At 43.2% G+C, this 22,354-nt stretch overlaps 1 protein-coding gene across 4 annotated transcripts in view; it reads right to left on the bottom strand.

Moving 5' to 3' along the window:
- Positions 1-22,354, bottom strand: part of Dnmbp (dynamin binding protein) — a 115,469-nt gene that overhangs the window by 22,862 nt on the left and 70,253 nt on the right. For all 4 annotated transcript variants that reach the window (XM_029563011.1, XM_008831937.1, XM_029563012.1 and 1 more), the window contains 2 exons: positions 4,410-4,603; positions 3,769-3,868 (listed from right to left, as the gene is read on the bottom strand). In XM_029563011.1, coding sequence (XP_029418871.1) covers positions 3,769-3,868; positions 4,410-4,603 — 294 coding nt within the window. The remainder of the gene's footprint in view (positions 1-3,768; positions 3,869-4,409; positions 4,604-22,354) is intronic.

The following is a 22,354-nucleotide window of genomic DNA, read 5'->3' as shown; positions in this document are numbered from 1 at the left end:
TGCACTTACCTACATGCAGGCAATATACTCATACACATAAAATAAAAATAATAAATAAAATATTTTTAAAAATCCCCAATCTGTGATATAACATGTATTTCTTTTTGTTTGTTTTGTTTTTGAGGGACAAGATCTCACTATGTAGCCTTGGCTGGCCTCAAACTCACAGAGATTTGCCTGCCTCTGTCATCCGAGGCTAGGACTAAAGGCAAAGTGCCACCACTCCTAGAAGTTATATTTCTTATCTCATTTACAGCGAACTGGTGTTGGTGGTCAGGCTCATTGCTATGTTTTATTACATGTAAAGCACAACAAATCACTATATAAATGAGATAAGAAACTGGTAACAACAGGGCATGGTGGCACTAGCCTTTAGTCCCAGCACTTGGGAGGCAGACAGATCTCTGTGAGATCAAGGCCAACCTGGTCTATATAGTTCCAGGCCAACTGGGGCTACAGGGTAACCCTGTGTCAAAAAGATGAAAAAAAGAAAAGAGAAGAGAAAGAAAATATATCAGAAAACATTAGATCCAGTAAAACTATGCCGAGACATACATAAGCATGTATTCTGGGCCACTATGTAACGTATGTTTCTTTCTGGTAGTGCATGCCTGTGACGTCAGAACTTGGTAGGCTAAAGTAGAAGATCAAGAGTTCAAAGCTAGCTTGGGCTACATAGCAAAACCCAGTGTTATCAATAAATAAAAATAAATAATAAATAAAATAAATAAATAAATAAGGGGCTGAAGAGATAGCACAGTGGTTAAGAGTGCTCATTGCTCTTGCAGTAGACCAGGATTCAGTTCCCAGCACCCCCAAGGTGGCTTACAATCACCTGTAACTCCAGCTCTGGCCCCTGCAGGCACCTATACACACATAGATACATACGCCCAGGCACACACACATAAAATTAAAAAATAAAATAACTTAAGCATCACAAACTGCTTAGGAAGTACAGGACTGAGAGGAAAGAGAGAGGGGGAGTGGGACAGAGAACTCGTGTGACTGCTGGTACACGACACTGTCTCTGGATGGTGACAAGAAAAATACTAACAATAGCTGCTTGTGTCTGGGAAGAGCTGGGTGGCTGGGATGGTGAAGGGGCTTTCTATTAATTTTTTTCATATGTTTCAAATTTTGTGCTGTATAAATATATGAAAATTAGTTAAACTAAAATTATATTAAGGTGAACTCAAGCTTTAATAAATTGCTAGGGTGGTTCATGTCCATCTGACCTTTCCCAGTAGCTTCACAAAGCTTTACTTTCTTCTCAGACCCTTCCTTTATCAGATGCTCGACCCCTTGTCTCTTATTGCCCCTGAGGATACTGGTTGGCCTTGAGGGATCGGGAGGCTGTCTGAGATGGAAGCCCCAGTGCACAGGGCTCTCACATCCCCTGTTGGCATTACCACTACCCGCTTGCCCCCTTTGTAAGGCTGAGCCTCCTGCCTGGATTCTGAGCCTTTCTGTTCCTAAGACCACTCTACTTCCCCATACACATCTAAGTCTGCTATTCGATTCTGTTTTCGATTTAAATAAGAATGAAGGGAAAAATTAAAATTAAACAGATGAAGTCAGGTATTTTAACCCCAGCACTCAGGAGGCAGACAAAGATCTGTAAGATCGAGGCCAGCCTGGTCTACATAGTGAGTTCCAGGACAGCTGGGGCTATAGGGAGACCCTGTCTCAAAAATAAAAGAAACAGATGTACGAGGGTGGGACTATGGGCATTTTATTCCCCTACTTTGTTACTGCTAAAATCTACCTACTCTAAGAGACATTTAGCTATAAGATTAACAGCGGTGAGGCCTAGTCAAACCCCTGGAAGGGAAGACTTGGGGCAAAACCATCCAACAAAGAAGCAACTCTCTCAAACCTTAAAGCAAAGCTCTATCTTACAAGAACAGCTTGAACTCCCTAGTTCATGAAAGATGCCTCACTATCCTCAACTGAATGCAGGTATATGAAGTGGGGAGAATTCCCACATTTGTATGGAGACCCTCTTGGTAAGGTGGGTCATCTGACTCCCGACTGTCTGCCCATATAACCACCTGCTCCCACTATCCATCTTGTAAGTGTGTTGCCTCTAAAACCCCCAACACCAGCTGGTATCTAAGATGCATCTTTGATATGATACAGGACCAAAGAGGAAAGTCACTCTGGTGAAGTGGGTTAACTAGGACCACCTGAAGACCCAAACATTACAACACATAATGGAATAAACTGGAAGGAAAATGGTTCATTAATTCCTTTAGGTATCAGCTAAATGTCTCACTTTTTTCATAAGTTAAATAGAAAAGTTGGTACTTCAAATGCATTGTAAGATCTTACATATTAGCCTTTATGCGTTACCACTGTGTGAAAGCTGGCCCACTAAGACTTCAATGTGTGCCTCTCCTTCCTCACCTCCCTGACCTCTGGTTGGACTGAGAGCAAGATCCCCAGGCTGCAGTTTCTCTTATCACTTCAGTGTGCTAAACTAAACATGCAGTTGTTGTCTGTATAAAAGAGTTTAATAAGCCGGGCATGGTAACACACATCTTTAATCCCAGCACTTGGGAGGCAGGCAGATCTCTGAGTTCAAGGCCAGCCTGATCTACTCTACATAATGAGTTCCAGGCCAGCTGGGGCTACTGGGAAACCCTGTCTTTAAAAAAGACCAAAAAAAAAAAAAAAAAAAAAGAGTTTAACAGGGTGAGTGTGGATGACAGAGACCTGAGTTGGAATGTTAATCCCATTCAATAGGAGCCATGTGACCTTGGCCAAATTTCCTTCCCTCTGCATCTCAATTTTCTCTTGTGTAAAACAAGATTAAGAGTATCAAACCTCACAGGGATGTTGGAACCTCTGAGATTCAGCACTGTCTATCTCATCAACACCACAGGCAACCAGGTCACACTGGCATGGCCTTTTCCTCCTTCCCTGAGGAAGGCAGGGCCCTGATTCTGTTCCCATATCCACTTTTCTCCAGTGTAAGTCAGGCAAATTCTGCCTATTCTGAAACAACAGCACGACCCTGCTCTCCTTTCAGTGACTTCAGGCACATGCATGGAACATGACTAGACAATGACAAAGAGAAACCAGACTGAGGAGTTCTGGTAAAGGTTTGGTAAACTCTTAAAATGACAAGCTTTTCTTTGCTTGTTTGAGACACGGCCTCACTATGTAGTCCTGGCTGGCCTGGAATTCACTACAGACCAGGCTGGCTTTGTCTCACCAAACTATCTGCCTGCCTCTTCTTGGATTAAAGACGTGCACCACCATACCTAGCTTCCTGGAATATTTTGACAACTACCCACAGAGGTACTTTTTGGTTGTTATTTTGCGACAGTGTCTCATGCGGCCCAGGCTGGCCTTAAACTTGCTATGAAGCTGAAGACAACTCTGAACTTCTGATCTCGCTACTTCTACCCATGATTACAACTTATATCACTTTAAGTACATGACCTGGCATACATAAAATTGAAATAAAATTTTTTTTTAAATCCACAGTAGTTATTACTTACTGTATATTCTGGTATTTTCTATTTATTTTGCTCAAAAATATATACCGAGTGTGGCCCACTCAGTTGATCATGACCCTCCAATCTGAAAACCATTATGTTCTATAACTTCTAGAGGTAACATGCTTAACCACTTCAAAGCAAACTGAGATAGAAGGGAAAGTGGGGGCTGAATAACCTTGAACCTATGTGAACTGTCATTTTCCCAGCACACCACTCAGCGTCCGAAGCCCCTCCCAAGTGAAGCAAAGACAGGAGCTCATACCTACAGCATCGCTGATTTCTAAGGCAGCCAACAATTGCTTTGAGGCTTTAATCACTGTCTGCATATTTCCAAAAAGTCCTTCAAAATCAATGTTTGGTACCTGAGCAAGGGAAACAAAACAAAGATGCACACAGATGAAAATCTCTCTAAGGTCATGTTTTCTACTTTCCCACATTTCCAGAACAGGCATCCAACATTATCTTTGGTGTCATCCTTTGTCCTTAACTAAGGTATGGTCTGGATCTGGAATGTACCCCTAGGGGCCCATGTGTGAAAGGCTTAGCTAAGTTAGGTCACTGAGGGCATGCCCTTGAAGGAGATACCTGGGACCCCAGCCCCTTCTCTCTGCTTCCTGGATGCCATGAGCGAGCAGCTTTGTTCTATACTCTCCCCACCATGATATGCTGCTTTGCCACAGGCCCAGAAGGAACAGTCAACCAACTACAGACTGAAGCCTCTGAATCTGAGACAAAATAAATCTGTCCTTTTGAATCTTTGCTCCTTCCTCCACCACCAAAATGTTTATGGAACCCATTTAGTTTGTAATTATAATACTGCAATCAAAGTCACAGCCTTTCTGGAATCCTAACACTTCAGGCTTAAAGCACCACACTGAAAGTCCAGCTGCTTCTGTGTCCCACCTGTGCCTGCTGCAGGGGCACCATGATCCTCTCAATGCACATCTCCAGATCTCGGATATAGTCCCTTTCTGTCTGAAGAAGTTCCTCCACCACCTTGGCTCTCTTCTCCATCATCCTCTGCTCTGGGTTTTCAGTGGACACAGAGCCAGAGGAGGCTACCAGGGACGGAGACTGGGAGGAGAGGAGTGTCATTTCTAGAAGGAAAAGAAGAACTGGTCAGCAGTGCATGTGAAAGCAGGACTCTGTAGCAGTTTGAACCAAAAAGAAGCATTCCTGGAGGACCAGTGGTCTCCCTACTGTGAACCATGAGGAAATCTGGTCAAACCATCTACTGTGAACACAGATGGGGAGCTCCAGCAAGCAATCTCTGCAGAGAGAATTCTTCTGTCTGTGCCCTAAAAATAAGCTGGTTCACTTTAAGAGGACAAATCCCTATCTACGAGCTCCTTGTGAAAGAAGCTGAAAGGAATTTGGGTGTTATCAAAAAATTCTTTTACTTAATCAGATATAAAACCTGTTCCATGATCTCTGCAGCAGAAATACCAAGCTGGGAAATAAATACATTGATACAGCACATTAAGAATAATATTTTGGGGCTAGTGAGATGGTTCAGTAAGTAAAGGCACTTGCTGCCAAGCCTGGTGACCCTAGTTCAATCCCTGAAACCCACATGGTAGCAGATAACTTATTTCAGCAACTTGTCCTCAGACCTTGACATGTATGCCATGGTAAAAGTGCAGCACACTCATACCCACACCTACACCCATGAGCAATGAATGAAATAAAAATAGTTTAGAAGCTGGAGAGATGGCTCAGTGATTAAAAATGCTGGCTGCTCTTGCAGAGGACTTAGGATCAGTTCCCAGCAACCACATGACAGCTAATAACCATCCATAACTCCAGTTCCAAGGAATCCAACACCCTCTTCTGGCCTCTGCAGGCATTGTACCCATGTGGTCCACTTACAGACATGCAGGCAAAACAGTCATACACATAAAAAATACAAATAAAAATTTTTAAAGATTATGAAAAAAAAATACAGGCAAAAAAATTAATTAAAAAAAAGTATTATGAGAAATACCATGTAACAGTGCCAGGTTGCCGAAGAGAAGAGAATCTTCCATGAGAGATGCGAGGAATTGAAGTGGACCACCAGAGATGTGAGGAATTGGAGTGGACCACCAGAGATGTGAGGAATTGAAGTGGACCACCAGAGATGTGAGGAATTGGAGTGGACCACCAGAGATGTGAGGAATTGAAGTGGACCACCAGAGATGTGAGGAATTGGAGTGGACCACCAGAGATGTGAGGAATTGAAGTGGACCACCAGAGATGTGAGGAATTGGTGTGGATTGACATTAGCACATCATTACATAAATAAAAGATGTACTACCCTTATCAAAACAGTAATCAAGACTCACCGCTGGTCCTGTTACTACACACCTGTCCTAAAAGATACTATAAACACCAAGTCCTTGAATTGCATTTCTGAATTTAAGAAAAGCGTGCAAGAGTTTCTTTGTACTATTGCAATTTTCTATAAATTGGACATTATTCAAAGTAAAGTTTAAGTAGACAGTGGAAATTTTCTTTCTTGAACTTTCTTTTTGGTATAATAAATGGCAAAATTTCAAGTATTACTCTACTCATCACAGTGCTAAATTATGATTTGTAAATCAACTGTAAAATAGATACAACTTATGTATTTATTGCTATGCTGGGAAGGGAAACCAGGGCCTGGTACATGCTAGAAAAACTCTTGCTCTACCAGCTGAGTCATACTCCTGACCCTGTGAAATTTTCTTTCTAATGGAATTGTTTAAGTTTTCTTTGTGGCAAGGCAAGGTAATACATGCCTAAAGAGAGGTTGAGGCAGAAGGATCAGTTCAAGGAACAACAAAGTGAATTAAAGTTAGCCTAAGCCAAGCCACGAGACCCTGGAGGTACACACCTTTAGTCCCAGCATCCCAGCACTCACTCAGGAGGCAAAGGCAGGTGGATCTCTGTGAGATTCTGCTCAGCCTGGTCTACATATTGAGTTCAAAGCCAGCTGGGGCTAAGGAGATCCTGTCTCAAACAAAAGAAAAAAAAGAATTTTTTTTTCTTTGTGAAAAGCAGTAGCTTCTTAGTCTCAAATATTCCATGTCTCATTAATGGCAAGTTGACAAAAGAAACTCATTTTTTAAAAAACATTTTATTTTATTATTTTTATTTTGTGTGTATGCATGTATTGCCTGCATGTAGGTAAGTGCACCTGTGTCGTGCAAAAGAAAATCATTTTTAATACAAGACTAGAAAAGTAAAAAGAATATTTATTAATTCCAAACATGTACATGTAAGGTAATTTACAGATTATATCCTTGAACTCACTTAATATGCCAAAGCTTTAAAGTATGTATTATTTATTATTCCTACTTAACAGATTTAAAAAATTAGGTTTGAGAAGCTGATCAACTCATCAAAGGATCAACTCATCAAAGGCAAGCATATAGCAGTTCTGGAAATACAGCCTAAAAACAACGAAGTCCAACTCCTACATATTTAATCCTGCACCAGTTTGCTTCCATAGCACGGAATTTCAACTGGAAAAGGCCAGAGGTGCCCTGCTTCCAGTCTTTAGAAAGGTCCCTGGAGAACAGTCTCTCCTGGGAATCAGTGCAGTAATTGAAAGCACAAAGCACTGGCAAGCTCAGCACTCTTGCTCATCCATCAGAAGCCAGCAGCCTATGACCAGAGATTCAGATTTTATTTATATTGAAAGTGAGAAAAATCAAGTTACCACTTTTTTCTACCACACTGCCAGAATTGCTTTTTTGTGGATAGGAATTATTGGCCCTTGAACAGTCTATAAAAAACAAGACCCCAGGGCTGGAGAGATGGCTCAGCAGTTAAGAGTACTGGCTGATGTTACCTAGGGCCTGGGTTGGGTTCCCAGCACCCACATGGGGGCTGGCTGTTAGTGGTAACTTCAGTTCCAGGGAATCTGATGCCATCTTCTGGCCTCCTCGGGCACTGCATGACACGGGTGCACTTAGATACATGCAGGAGCACTCATACATATAAAATAAAAAATAATTTTTAAAAGGTCACTAACTATTTAATAAGTATGATAAAAGAAAGATCCCCTCCATGTGATTTTTTTCTTTTTCTTTTTTTTTTTTTTTTTTTTTTGCTAAATTGCAGTTTCCAAAATACCACACTTGAGAATCATGTCCAGCACATCTGAGTGGGGCCCAGGAATCTGCAATTTTAACACATCCTCTGGTGTCTCTGAAGGCACCAGTGATCTTCAGGCTCCACATCACATTGATCACCATTCCCCAAACTCGAAGTATCTGGTTTGAAATGACTCCAAATGTCAAACTGTTATTCCTTTATTCCACATACATGCTAAGAACAAAGTATGATTAACATTTTAGAGGTTTGGAGGTGTCACTCAGTGGTAGCATGTTGGCCTAGCACACTGGAGGACCTGAGGTTGACTCCTGACACTAAAACAAATAAAAATTTCATTATTTAGGAAAACCAAGTGCAAGAAAATGACTTCACCCTCAGCTAGCTGCAGAGCTAACAGACTCTGAACCCTGCACTTCCCCACAACTTAGTCTGGGAGCCCCACAAAAGTGCACGTGGGCAAATTCCTCAGTGTAAAATAAGGAGAATCACACCTGCTTTGTTGAATCCTTGAGGGAATTAAACAAGATACTGACTCAACAAAAGGTAGTCCTTTCCCACGGTGGGTGAGACCTTGCTCTCTGCACCAGATGAAGGTAGACTGCATTAATTAGAAAAATGCTCTGGGCATTGGTTTACAAATTCTACTTTCCTGTAAGAATAAAATCTGGAGATGGGCACGCACACAGAGTGGAAACTGAGGTTCGGTATCAGCCTACCATTAAGCTGTGCAGACAGCTGGCACGTTCTTCCCACAGGTGTTAAGGAGCTGGGGTGACTTAAGGAGCTGGGGTGACTTCGCTGCAAGAACTTAATGATTTAAAAGAAAAAATAAAAGCCATCTGTAGGGTCTGAGGGCCATTGTGCTCCCCGGCCCAGCGCACCCCTCGTCCCAAGGCCAGTCCTCCACAGATCAGCGCGTTACCCCAGGTTCATTTCCATCAGTTGGTGGACCCACAGTTCTGCCACTCTAACAAAGTTGGCTGTAAAGCCAGGCCGCTCTGCCCCAGCCCGGGAAGGTCCGCAGTCTTGGGGGGGGGGGCAAAGCCCAGCACCCCCAACACCGTCCCAACCCGTGCCCCACGCACACAGCGGGCACCCGCAGCTCCCAAGGTACCTGCAGCCCGGAGCCTGCCTGGCCAGGATCAGTGGAATCTTCCCCCAGAGCACCTGGCCCCCAAGGGCCCACGGAGGGTAGGCCCTTCCCCCAGGCTTCCGAATTCCCACCGCCCCAGGCGTGCAGGCCATCACTGCGGGGCTAGAGGTAAAGGATGGAACCGGACTCCATCCCCGCCGGACCGAAAGATGGTGCGTGAGCGCGCAACCCCTTCCTCTTGGATTGTTTTCCTTTCCTAGTCCTAAAACCATCGAAACTGCACCTCAGGACATTATTTTCTCCTGCGTTTTCAGTTTCCTGTTACACTATTTTAAGAGGCTGTCCTTTACCTGGAGTTGTAAGAGAGTACCAGAAGTGGGCAGAATCTGCCGGCCCACGCGGTGACTTCATTTTGCCCTGGGCTTGCCAAGGCGACCCAGACCTTCTACCGTAGGTCCCTAACCTAGCCATCAGGCAGAGTGGGCTGTCTAGGTGAGCAGGTCCAGGCCAGTCAGAATCCAGAACCTGGAGCCCACTTACAACTTGCAAATATATACACTTCATAGGAACTTGGGGAGAGGAAAAAGTTTCAAAGACGTCATGTGTGGGGAATAAAAAGGAAAAAAGGAGGGGGAACAAAAGGAAAACTTGTACCATTGCTGTATCCTTTTAAATATACACTCGTGTGCATTACAATGTAAATGTGCAGAGAAAGTTCTAGAGGGAGAACAGAGCAATTTCATCATTGAGACTGCTCCAAGAAGGATCTGGAATGTTTGGTAGAAGCTGAAATCAAAAGGGATTTAAATTCAATCAGTACTTTAAAATTTTTGCTGTGGGGCTGGAGAGATGGCTCAGTAGTTAAAAGCCCTGGCTGTTCTTGCAGGGGCCTGGGGTTTGGTTCCCAGCACCCACATGGCAGTTAACAACCTTCTGTAACTCCAGTTCCAGGGGATCCAATGCCCTCTTCTGACCTCTGAGGGCACTGCACAACACAGGGGCACTTACACACATACAGGCAATACATTCACACACACAAAATAAATAAAAATAAATAAAACATTAAAAAATAAAAATAAATAAAAATTTTAAATAAAAACATTTTTTTCCTCAGTAATGGGGATGGAACCCAGGGCCTTGTACACTAGGTAAGCATTCTACCTACCACTGGACCTCTGCCAGCTTCCAGTCAGAACTTTTTGACATCACAAAAGAACATACTGAGTTTTAAAGAAAATTTTGTCATCCCAAAATATCTCTGGGTGAAACTGTTAAGCAATCCAGGTGTTTACCCTTTGGGAAAGGGCCCTAGCTAGCTTCTGAAATGCTACCATTACCTTCTGAGGCTTTGGTGGAAGGTGAGATGCAGGATTGTTTTAGTGCTTCCCTCCACCACCTATCTGATGGAGCACATCTGAGTTTTAAATTTTATTTAAACAAATATTTATATAGCACTTAATGTATATGGCAAACATTGCTCTAGGCACTTGACTCTTCATAACATCCCTGTTGTCATCCCCATAAATGGCAGGAACAGAAATCAAGTAGTTGGCTTAGGAAGAAGAGCTCCCTCTGAGCAGAGCTGTCCTGGGCTGCACCTCAGGTGCTTTTCCTAGGCACCCAAGTCCTGTAATTTGGGACCTGGAAGTCACTTCTGGATTTTGATAGCCATCTGGTAACTAACGGTGAGGTGAGGCAGTTTTAAAGCACGGCCCACCATAATCTGTACAGCCATAGTTTAGCCATCCTAACACTGCATGGTACACAAAGCCCATATTCGATGACTGGATCTAAGCCTATGCTTCGATCATAAACCCCTCAGACAGAGTCTAATTGAATTTTATCATACATAGAAAATATTTAATGGCATTCCAGAGACTTGATTGCAGAAATGATGTGAAATGAGGGGATGAAAGGAAAGGACTATTGTGTGTAGCCTTTCAGTTTAAAAATTAAAAGATGAGCTAGGGGTGTGGTAGTGCACACCTTTAATCCTACACTGGGGAGGCAGGGGCTGGTGGGATCTCTGTGTGTTCAAGGCCAGCCTAATCTACACAAGAGGTTCTAGGTCAGCTATAACTAGCTACAAAGGGAGACCCTGCCTCAAAAAAAAAAAAAAAAAAAAGGAAAAAAAAAATTAAAAGATGATCCAAGAGGAATGTGATGATAGATAAAACTTCCAAACTTTCTCTAGTTCTTGTTTTTTGGGGTTTGGCAGTGCTAGAAATTGAACCCATGGCCTGAAATTCTACCACTGAACTAAACCTGCCCCCAAACCAGATCTTTTGTTGTTGCTGTTTTTTGAGACAGGGTCTCCCTGTAGCCCCAGCTGTCCTGGAACATGCTATGTAGACCAGGCTGGCCTTGAACTCACAGAAATCCACCTGCCTCTGCCTCCTGAACGCTGGGATTAAAGGCATGCAACACCACGCCTGGCCAAACCAGACCTTTTAATGTAAGGGTCCACTTTTAGGAATTTATTGCATAAATAATTAGACAAGTACACAAAATATGTATGTTCAGGGGCAGTCACTAATTCTTCAAAAAGTTTACAAATCATCTAAACAGAAACAACCACACTTTCCCCAAAAGCCACCTGGGTAAATGAAGGATGGCATGTCCATATAATAGAAACCATTCCATTCAATTCTAGAGACAAAAATACAAATGTTTGCCTAGCATGCACAAACCCTGGGTTGGGTCCAGTACTGCATAAAATCAGGCATGGTGGTGCACATCTGTTAATCCCAGCTCTCAGTAGGCAGAGGCTAGAGAATCATAAATTCAAGGTCATCCTCAGCTACATAGTGAGGCCCACCTGGGAGATATGGGCCCTTGTTTTGAAAGGGGGGGGCAGAGATGTATGTGTTTATGTATTAATACGAATGATATTTAATGTGCGTTGTTGCAAAAAGTCAGGATACAAACCAGTTTATCAAAGAACTGGTTTTGTTAAAAAAGGAAAATTAAGTATACAAACTCAAAAAATGTTGAAGGTATAAAAATTGTGGTTTTCCCTTCTCACATATTTTCTTTTCTAATGTCACTGATGTGTATATAATATTGAAAATACAAAGAACAGTAAAGTGGGAAAAGGATACTTGCTGTAAAAAGAGACTATTCTAGCACTCCACTCAACTCACAATTACTCTGTGAATCTACTTCAAACTCTTTCTTCACTTAATAAGCTGAGGTTTCTTTCCTGACCTAATAATCCCTTTAAACTGATGAAAAAAACAGGTAATAAAACACTGTTCAAAGAACAACTTGCAAAAGTAAAAAAAATGAAAGCCTCTTCCTTAGCATCTGTGTGGAAGCAGTGTGTGCAGCAGCCCCTAGAAAAAATGGTGTCAATCTGCTCCTCCTCATCCAGACCCCTGCTTTTAAATCCTGGTTTTCCATATTCCCGTGCCCCTGGAGGCCCACCCAGCCCCCATTTTTTTGCTTTAGCATCCACTTCACTGTTTGCTGGCAGTTTGTCCTGTGAGTTTCTCTCTGTGAGACTTTCAGGTTGTGCTGTCCTCTTCACCGAAAACTTCTTCGATTACTGAACTTTCGCGGCGAATCCATTAGACGGTGGGACCCTAATTCTCAACCTGGACTTTCCCTGGTTACCTTTGCTCAGGAACTTCCCGCACCCATTCAGCCAGTGGCCCGGAGTAAATTCCTGCTGGGAGGAATTCTTAAACCTAGCCAAAGCCACCCCTCCCCCCACGCACTTTCTTCTCCAAGTCCCAAACCCAAGTCTCTAACCAGAACCCAGGAGTCTACAACTTCTCATACTTCCTGATGGAGAGAACCAGGACACCTTTTTTTCTAAACACATTGAATACACATAAATCCAGGCAAAGTATGTGGTTGGTAGGCTTAAGACTGAGATTGGGCTTTTTTTGTTGTTTTTGGTTTTTAGGTAGAAATAAAATAAGGCAAAGATAGATAAAATAATTAATTTAAAATATTGGCAACTAGGGACTGGAGAGATGGCTCAGCAGTTAGGAGCACTGACTGCTCTTGCAGAGGACCAGGGTTCGATTCCCAGCACCCACATGGCGGCTACGAACCGCCCTTAACTCCAGTTTCAGGGGAATCCAAAGCCCTCTTCTGACCTCTGTGGCATTGCATGGGTGCACTCACATACATGTAGGCAATACACTCATACACATAAAATATATATATATATGCAACCAATAGCTGCTGAAAGAGCGTTTCATTAAGTGTGATTGATGATGGCTAGGTTGACCATGCTCCAGGGGATGGACCTACAGCCAGGAGTGTTTGGGGAACACAAATTAGACCCCATAGACCTTAAGAAAATAATAGAGGACATGAAGTGTAGGGGGGTAGGAAATGGGGGTGGATCTGAGATGAGATGGGGGAGGGGTTCTGAATAGAATCAAATACATTGCATTATATATATATAATATATAATATAAAATATATATTAGTACCTCTTACTGCTTAATAAGAAAGTTTTGATTATGTATTAGCCAGCACCCCCCCATGCTTCATGTAACCGATGCTGGCCTTGAACTTACCATGTTGCTGAGAGTGGTTCTGAACTCTTGATTTGGCTTCATCTCCCAAGTGCTGGGATTATAAGCATATGCTACCATGCTCAACAAAACAACTTTTCACAGACAGCTTTATTTTACTTTGAGACGGGGTCTTCCTATAGAACCAGGTTGGCCTGGTTCTCACTATACAGCCCAGGCTGATTTAGAACTCACAGCACTCCCCCTGCCTCACCCTCCCGAGTGTTGAGATTATAGGCATGTGGCACTGCACCTGCTTTTGGCTATTTTTCCACTGTACTTGGTAAAACCATACTTTCTTCAGTTTACAACAGGTGGCTTACTTTTGATTCCTTCTACTCATAACAGTTTATGTAGCTTTTGTAACAGTCTACCCTCACCAGTTGATCTGAATTATGCTTAAACTTTTAATTATAACTATGTATACACATTTAATAGCTACCAAGCAGAGTGGTAGCAGGGGATGACATAAGGGTACAGGAACCCCCAATTCCCAAGGTTTCTTGAGTTTCAGGAAAGTCCCTTTATCTGTCTGGACTTCAAGAACAACAAAACGAGAGGAGTTAAACTAGATGGTCTTTAAAGTCATCTTTAAAATTTGGGGGCGGGGCAGATCTTCTGTGCTAGATAATCTCTCTACCACTGAGCTATAGCCATTTCCATTCACATGAGTGAATCTAGTTGAACAAGTAAGCTGTAGAAGGGTCATGTCTCAATTCCAATTCTCGAGGCCGAAGCAGGAGAACTTCATATTTGAGGCTAGTTTAGGCTACAGATTAAGACACTGTCTCAAAACAAAACAAAACAAAAACAAAAAAAACCCCAAGACCCCAAAAAGATAACTTCAACCAAGAATGGTGGTATACTACTTACAATCCCAGCATTCAGGAAGCTGAAGTCAGAGCATCAAGAGTTTGAGCCTAGCCTGGGCTACATAGTAAGTTCCAAGGTAGCCTGAGCTACAAAGTAAAACTTTATCTCAAAAACAAGAATAAAATAATGAAAACAAAAACAAGATGTAATTTCATGAAACCAAAGATAATACAAAAAGTGGTTGGGTTGTATTTAAAAAGGTGAACCAATCTCTCAAAGGAAGGGTGTTTTGAAGTGGGATCCAATACTTTGTTAGTAAAATCTGATGAAAAGATTTTGAGGGAAACTTGGGGAAAGAAGTCATCAAGAGAGGGCATGAAGACCATTCTTCCCGACCTTTGAAAAAGTTTGGAGAATGTAGTTATAGTGGAGGGGGCAGGGGTGAAGAGTGTCCATGTGTGTTTGCTTTTATGATCACACTGGTTTGAAAATGAATGGGTGGGGAGAAGGCGAAGGGGAGGAAAGGAGCAAATTCATGGAGGCAAGAAGGACTCAGTATAAAGCCCTGACTCTAAAAGAGCTGGGGAGTAACTGAAGCTCTATAACAGAATGCTCCAGTAGCTCAAGCAACCTCTTGTCTCATCCTCCTCAGTGCGTGACAACCAGCTTGCCTTTCCTGTTTTAAAAACAATTCAGGATGGTCTAAGTATTTTCTAATGAAGCACCTATTTATTACATTTGCAGTGACAAGAATGACTCTAATGGAGCTATGTGGTGCCAGGGCATGTGGGGGTGGTAGAGACAGGTTTGGGGAGATGGTCCTTATATCACAGAACAGATGAAAATATGTTTATGAAATTTACAAAATGCTGAGAGGGTCTATGAGAAGTAGGCCATCTAAATAGAGCCTAGTCCTTTGATTGCCTTTGATATGCACAATGTAAACAGAGTGTAGAGAAACAGAAAAGGGCCTGCTAACCTCTGCCTTCCTGTCTGTAACAAAGCTTTAACAACTCATCCTTTTCACTGGGTCTTCTAAATTCTTGAGAGACACCTGTGACACTCCTCTTTTCTGAGGTTTACACCTATGGACATGCAGTTGACATGCAGTTGGTAAACCCAGTGAGGGAATTAGCAGGGATTTTCAGATGAGCATCTATCCCACTGTGATGGTTACTTTTCACTGTCAACTTGACATAATCTACAATCACCTGGGAAGAGAGTCTCCTCAGTGTGGGACTGGCTAGATCAGGTTGGCCTGCAGGCATGTGTTTGGGGCCTGACCCACCCACTGTGGATGTCACCATTCCCTAGGCAGAGGGTGTTAGATTGAATAAGGAGGAAGCAAGCTGAGCCAAAGCAGACACACATTGTTTATGGGTAGGATGTGACAAGTTCCCTCAAGCTTTGCCACTGCTGTGATTTCCTCTGCTATGATGGATTGTAACCAGAAACTGTGAGCCCTTTTCCCTAAATTGCTTTTGTCAGGGCATTTTGTCACAGCAACTGGAAAGGAAACTAAGACACCCATTTTCCTCAAGCCCAGACTTGGGAGAAACAAAACCAAAAAAAACCTGTCTCTTCCACAATTTCTGTCTACTTTCCCCACCAGCATGGCAGGTGACAAACCTCCAGGCTCTAGTTACACTTAGAGATCCAGAATCCAAGTCCCCAAGGTTTCAGTTCTTCCATTTGTGAAGAAGGATCCCTGAGGAATCTGTTCATTTGATGGGAAATACTATCCTGAGTGAAATGGACTCCAGTTTTCCATACTTAATGGTGGTGAAGTGTGATTAATAATTTCGTGAAAGCTTTTAGCATCGAAACTCCAGAGAGAAACACCTTTGTGAGGCTGTCAAATGGGAGGAGATGATGATAATCAATAAAATCTGGAGCTAAAGTTTTCTAAACTCCTTTTGTATATGCCATAGTAGAGATGCGAAATATTAACAATTCTATAGAAAGTCAGTGGAGTGCTGGGCACTTGGGAGGCACAGGCAGGCGGATCTCAGTGAGTTTGAGGCCAGCCTGGTCTACCTGGTGAGTTCCAGGCCAGCTGGTGCTACAGAAGACCTTCTCTCAAAAAGAGCCCCCCTCAAAAAAAAAAGGTCAGTGGAGACCTAACCAATGTCTAAGTCTACCTGGAGAAGTTGAGTGTAAGCTGGCAAAGTGGTGCAGACCTGCAGTCCCACTAGGGAGGCTGAGACAGGAAGACTGGAAGCCAGCCCACCACCTCTGGACCACACAGATCCTGCCCCCCCCCCAAAAAAAAGTTGACTCTAAAATGCAGGTGTGTGGGAGTCACTGGATGTTTAAGCCAGTGCTTTCCTTTACAGGAGTTTCCCTACCTTTTGTCCAGTGACTACTTTGGATTAACCCTAAGGAAATGGTTTTGCTCCTGGTCCCTCACCATCTTCATATGCCTCTGTGTCCCAAATAATAATTTTATTTTTAATTTTTTTTGGAATTTTTAAGACAGGGTCTCCCTGTAGCCCCAGCTGTCCTGGAACTTGCTGTGTAGACCAGGCAAGCCTCAAACTCACAGAGATCCACCTGCCTCTGCCTTCCGAGTGCCGGGATTAAAGGCATGCACTACCACACCCAGCCTATAAAATATTTTTTAAAAGAATGTTAAAATAGCAATGAACCATGCTTAACATCTGAGCTTATATGACCTTTGAGTGTGGCCTTTGTTCTTTCCCAGCTGCAAACCTACAACTATCTAGAATTCTCATAAGAGCCCCCATTAACAGGAAAAGACACATCTTAACTCCTTTTGTGCAACCACTGTGACCCATGGTTTTACCTTATCCAAGGCACTTCTGGACCTACCCTATATTTCATTTGTGGAAAAAGAGGGGGAAAAGGGATAAAGGATGGGGGATTCCCTGAGGAACCCTTTGAACAGTGTAATTTCAAAAGTCTCCAAAATCCTATATACAGTTCCTGCTGAGACACTTAATTGAGATTCTCTTGGGAGGTCCACTCCCATGCACAGGTGTGCAGTGTCCTTTCCGAGCAGCTATCACCCCTGTGCTTAACTCTATGCTAAAATCTTGTAATAAATCTCAATTCTGCCTCATGCTGGCTCATCCTGAAGTTTACTTCTCTAGCAAAGTCAAGAATCATGCTTCCCGAGTGGAAGTCTCTGCAAAGTACCCCTCAGGCTGCCCCGTGTGGCAGTGTGGAGTTTGTCTCCTGCCCATACTCCACTGCTGCTGACAAAATTCTTCAAACACAACCGCGCAGTTGAGGGGAATCTTTGGAGGAACATCCACTGAGCCACAGGAACATTCTGGTTTGCAGGTGATATGGCATGCATCCTCCACCATCTTGGTTGCTATGGCAATTTCCCAAGCCTTGATGACGTCCTCTTTTTCTAGGCCAAAGAATAATTTGCCTTATGATCCAGACTGGTAGCAAAATTTGTACTGTCTAATTATCCACACACTGTGTACTGGACAAAGACCCCGTCCCCAGAGTCAGTGAGGTGGACCAGTGGGTAAAAGTCCTTATCACAAAGCCTAACAACTTAAGACTCACATGGTAAAAGGAGAAAACTAACTCCTGCAAATTGTCCTCTGACTGCCACATGTATGACCATACATGAACACACAAACAGAAAATAAATAAGTGTAATAAAAAAAATACTCTGTCCCCAATCATGTGTCTCTGTGCCTGAACCCCCATGCTCAATTTTTAAAAATATTTTTATTTTATGTGTATGAGTGTAATGCTTGCATGTATGTGAGTGCACCCGTGTAGTGCAATGCATGCAGAGGTCAGAAGAGGGCTTTGGATTCCCCTGGAACTGGAGTTAAGGATGGTTCGTAGTTGCCATTTGGGTGCTGGGAACCGAACCCAGGTCCTCTGCAAGAGCAGTCAGTGCTCTTAACCACTGAGCCATCTCTCTAGCTCCCCCACGCCCATTTTTTAAGGGTTCATTTTTATTATTTTTAAAATTATGTGTATGTATGTGGGTATGTGGGTATGTGCACATGAATTCAGGTGCAGGTACCTGAGGAGGCCAGAGGTGCTGGGACCCTGTTGAGTTACAGGCAGTTGTGAGCCACCTGACATGGGTGCTGGGAACTGAACTCGGACCCTCTGCAAGAGCAGCATAAACTGCTAAGCCATCTTTCCAGCCCTGAACCCCATCCCTTAATGGCCTTCAGCATGATTTTGCTCTGCTTAGGGCTGACAGTCACTCCCTGGAAAGGGCAGCAGCACCCAGTGAGCCCCACTCCTGGCCGCCTTCATCTCCTAGGAATCGTTGCTGTTGGATGCACTGTTCGGGCTGGGCACCAGTGGGCTTGGCCCTCTGGCCCCTAGTTAAGGGTGGAGGAGCTAGCTGAATTGTACCAACTACAGACTCATTCTCTCCCAAACTACTCTGCCTCCGCAAGCTGGGCTCATCAGAGTCCAGCTCCACAGTGCAGAAGGCCTTAACTCTGAAACTGTCTGCTCAGTCAGCCAATCCCATGGCATTACCCCTAACTCCCCAGGACAAATAAAAGTGTAGGCCATGGGGTGTAGAGTTGGTCATCAGTTAAATGCAATAGCTGCTCTTTAGAGGACTGGAAATCAGTTCCCAGTACCTATATCAGGCAGCTCACAACTGCCTAGAACTCCTGCTCCAGGGGATCTGACACCTTCTTCTGGCCTCTGAGGGCACCTGGACATGAGTGCACACACACACACACACACACTCACTCACTCACACACACTCACACAAATACAGTGTTAGCCACTTGACTTTTACATTCTCTGATTTCCTCCTGCCCCATCCCCTCCTCTTAGCCACCATGTGGGTGCTGGGAATTAAACCTCTGCAAAAGCAGCCAGTGCTCTTAACCATTGAGCCATGTCTCCGACCCTCCCCAACAATTTGTCACAACTCTGTATCTTTGCTCTTTAACCAAGAACATCCTCTTTCCTTCTCTCTCCTTATCCTAAAGTTTTAGCCAAGTCCAAACATCTCCCTGGTGCTTCTTTTAAATAACTGAAGCAAAAACTCACCTCTCCTGCCTTCTGATTGTTCACTGTTCATAGCATTTACTGTTTAGCCTCTATATTTCTGCAGTTACTGTTGATATTTTAACATTTTGGCTCCTCAGGGTTTTCTGTGGGGAACAGGGGAAGTGCCTTCTCTGGATATCCCAAATGCTTGTTATAGTCTAAGTGCTGATACTAGTTCACGAATGCCTGTCTCACTGCATTCAAAGGGGATGGTGGGATCTGGATGTTGGAATAATCACAATAAGCATGAGTACCAATTGTTGCTACAGAAACATGGTACTTATATATTTATAATGAAAAGAAACCTTTAATATCAGAGTTAGAAAAACAATAGTCAAAGTGCCTTCAATTCTATGCCAAACAGAAAATACCTTGGATTCTGCTACTCTATTGAAACTGCAACCCAAACTTTGAAGAGCTTGCTCTAATCCTCATTACCTCTTCCCTCCTAAACTCCCAGTCTTCCTTTCTTTTCTGTCACAGCAACAGATACTCCCTGTGACATCCTCTTGCCTGTGCCCTGCCTACAAAGATGGGTCTGTCTTCAGCCCAAATCCTTTCTCCATCTCTGTTGTGCGACGTGTGCTGTACCCTTCTGAGTGCAGCCCCCTCTGACTTCCAAGTACTTTCTACTTTTTAAAGTTCATTTATGCAGAATGAATCTACAGCTGTGCTTTAGCTTCAGCTCTGAGGATACAGAAAAAGTTCTGGTCTAGACAATGAAACTCCAATTCCCTTCCTCATCTAGTGCTTGTCTGAGTTGCCTTGGACATATTTCAGTTTCTCTGTGCTCCTATTTACAAAGCAGTAGGTTGAATTAGTGTTTTCAACTTTTTGTTTTGTTTTGTTTTAGATAGGGTCTCACTATGTAGTCCTGGCTAGCTTGGAATTCATAGGTATCCACCTGCCTCTGCCTCTGCCTCCCAGAGTGCTGAGATTAAAGGTGTGTACCAGCACCTTTACCTAGTGGCATTTTTCTTGTTTTGAGTCATGTCCTCTTAAGTGGCTTATTTTACAAACTTTAAAAATTGTGACCCACATTTACTCAGTGTGCATATATATAACTTTACATACACATAAACTCACACATACTTGAAAGTATTACTTGCTTACTTTTACTACGAGTTGATTTTTGAAATTGTTTCTATTAACTTTTCTTTTAGTCAGATGTGTTTGCTCATGCCTGCAATCCCAGCACACAGGGGGTGATGGAGTAGGGCTATGAAGGAAAACTAGGTTACACAGTGAGCTCCATAGTAAGTTCCAGAGCCAATCTGGTTTGAGAGTTTGAGAGACTATCTCAAAACAACAATAACAAAGGAGCAAAGGAATTAAAAAAAAAAAATCAAACAATAACCCCCCCAACAACTCTTGTTTTTCAGAAATGCTGATTGCAACCTACTAAACACACTTCAAGACCTAATCATGAAGTTTACTCATTACTTATTAAAAACACTGGGTTTGTTGGTATGCAAGGTTCCTTCTAGTAACAACGTAGAGAATCTATGGTATAGCCTTCCCAATGTAGAATGCTTAGCTTCAACTCTAACCTGAATTCTACTTTCATGTTTTTCTCTGTAAGAATTTTTCGTTTTCGGATGAATCCTAACATCACTTAGATTCAACACAGGTAAGATGGAATTTGAAACCCCAGGTCCCTTCCTGTTTGTAGCAGGTATAAAACCTAAGACAACTCTTGGTTTAGTAACTGAGAGGCGCTTGTGCTCTATTAACCTCCCTTCTGATAACCAGTTAGCAACTCTGGATGGGATAATGAAGCAATAACTATATGTAGGCATTATAAAACAATTAAAAGCAGGCAGAAACTTAAGAGGACATGACTCAAAACAAGAAAAATGCCACTAGGTAAGATCTATTTTCTCCCCAGGGCAATGTCTAGTCTTTTCTATGAAGGGGAATAAAGTAACAGAAAAGAGCCAACAGGGAGTCTTGGGCTGCGAAGTCAGAGTTCAAGTCTAGGGCCAGGAGAGGGCTAGACAGGAAGGAGGAAATCTTGGAAGGAAGCTACACAGAGGACCTCTAAATCTAGGAGAAATACCCCTCAAATCTTTGACCTGACTATACATGCAGGTGATGAGACTCCAAGGAAGCCATCATCAAATAGCACCAGCTGGAGCCCAAGGGCCCCAAGGTCAGCAACTGGGAAGACCTCCCAGATCCGAGACCCTCGAGTTGGGAGGCTCACTCAACATTTGTAGTTCCCACTGAAACCTGGCACCTTAGGAGTGAAAGCCATCTCCCAAGACCACACCCTAGGGCCAAGGGCAAAACTCTAAGAGGCTTGCTCCAACCGACCAGAGCCAGGTGTACAGAGAAGAAACTGATAAGACAGGAGAAGGAAAGGCCTTGTTTTCTGGCTTGGGGGATGGGCTGAGCACAGCACTAGGCAGCTTTGTTTCTCCAGTGGATGGAGGGGAGGGACTGGACAGGAGAAAGGGAGGAAGAGACAGGATGCTTCACCACTAAAGCTTAGTGTTTACAGATGTCCCAGAGGAGCACTGACTATTTATCTGGACCTCGGGGGACTGTAGAGTGACAGTCGCATGGGGTAACTAGTAAAGGAAGAGGGAGTTAGGTGGATAAAATACACAAAAGTGGTAGTTTATGAGCATTTACTATATTCTAGACATATAATATCTTAGTTTAACCAACAGGGAATCTAAAGCTCAGAGAGGTTAAGTAATTTTCATAAATTTACACAGTTAGTAAAATGGGGGAACTGAGATTTGAACCCAAGGCACAACCACCCCAATACTTGTTTCCTTTCTGAATCCATGCTGTTACTGTGTAATACTGAGGGTCATGGCTGGTACACTGAGACTCTAAGAATAATAGGATACAGAAACATTTCTAGTGAAAACGAGGTTTTATAACTGGAAAGGAGCGGTGATGACTGAGCTCAATATGAAGAATCTTCCCACAACGTAAAATTCTCAGATACTTAACTGAAAGAGTTGTGAGAATGCAAATGATACAGGGCGAACTGGTTTCAGAGAGATCACAGGGCATATTACAACACAGCAGACAGAATAAACACCCTTGATGACAGGAGGCTTCCAACAATAAGGAACTGTAGATAGGAAACAAAGTTCACCAAAGGAACAGACTGTGGGGGAAGGGATAGGAATGATACCCAACCCAGCCCAAGGAATCACTATGGGAAAGACTTTAGATGTCATCCAGTCTCTATCATTTCAGAGAGAAAAATACATCTACAAAGAGGAGAATGAGGACAAGGAGGAGGAGGGGGAGGAGAGGGAGGGAAGAAGAGGTGGGGAGGAGGGGGAGGA

Source organism: Nannospalax galili, unplaced genomic scaffold, assembly GCF_000622305.1.
Source record: "Nannospalax galili isolate Female #2095 unplaced genomic scaffold, S.galili_v1.0 scaffold875, whole genome shotgun sequence".
Classification (NCBI taxonomy): domain Eukaryota; kingdom Metazoa; phylum Chordata; class Mammalia; order Rodentia; family Spalacidae; genus Nannospalax; species Nannospalax galili.
Note: the sequence above shows the minus strand (reverse complement) of the source record. Positions and strands in the feature narration are given on the sequence as shown.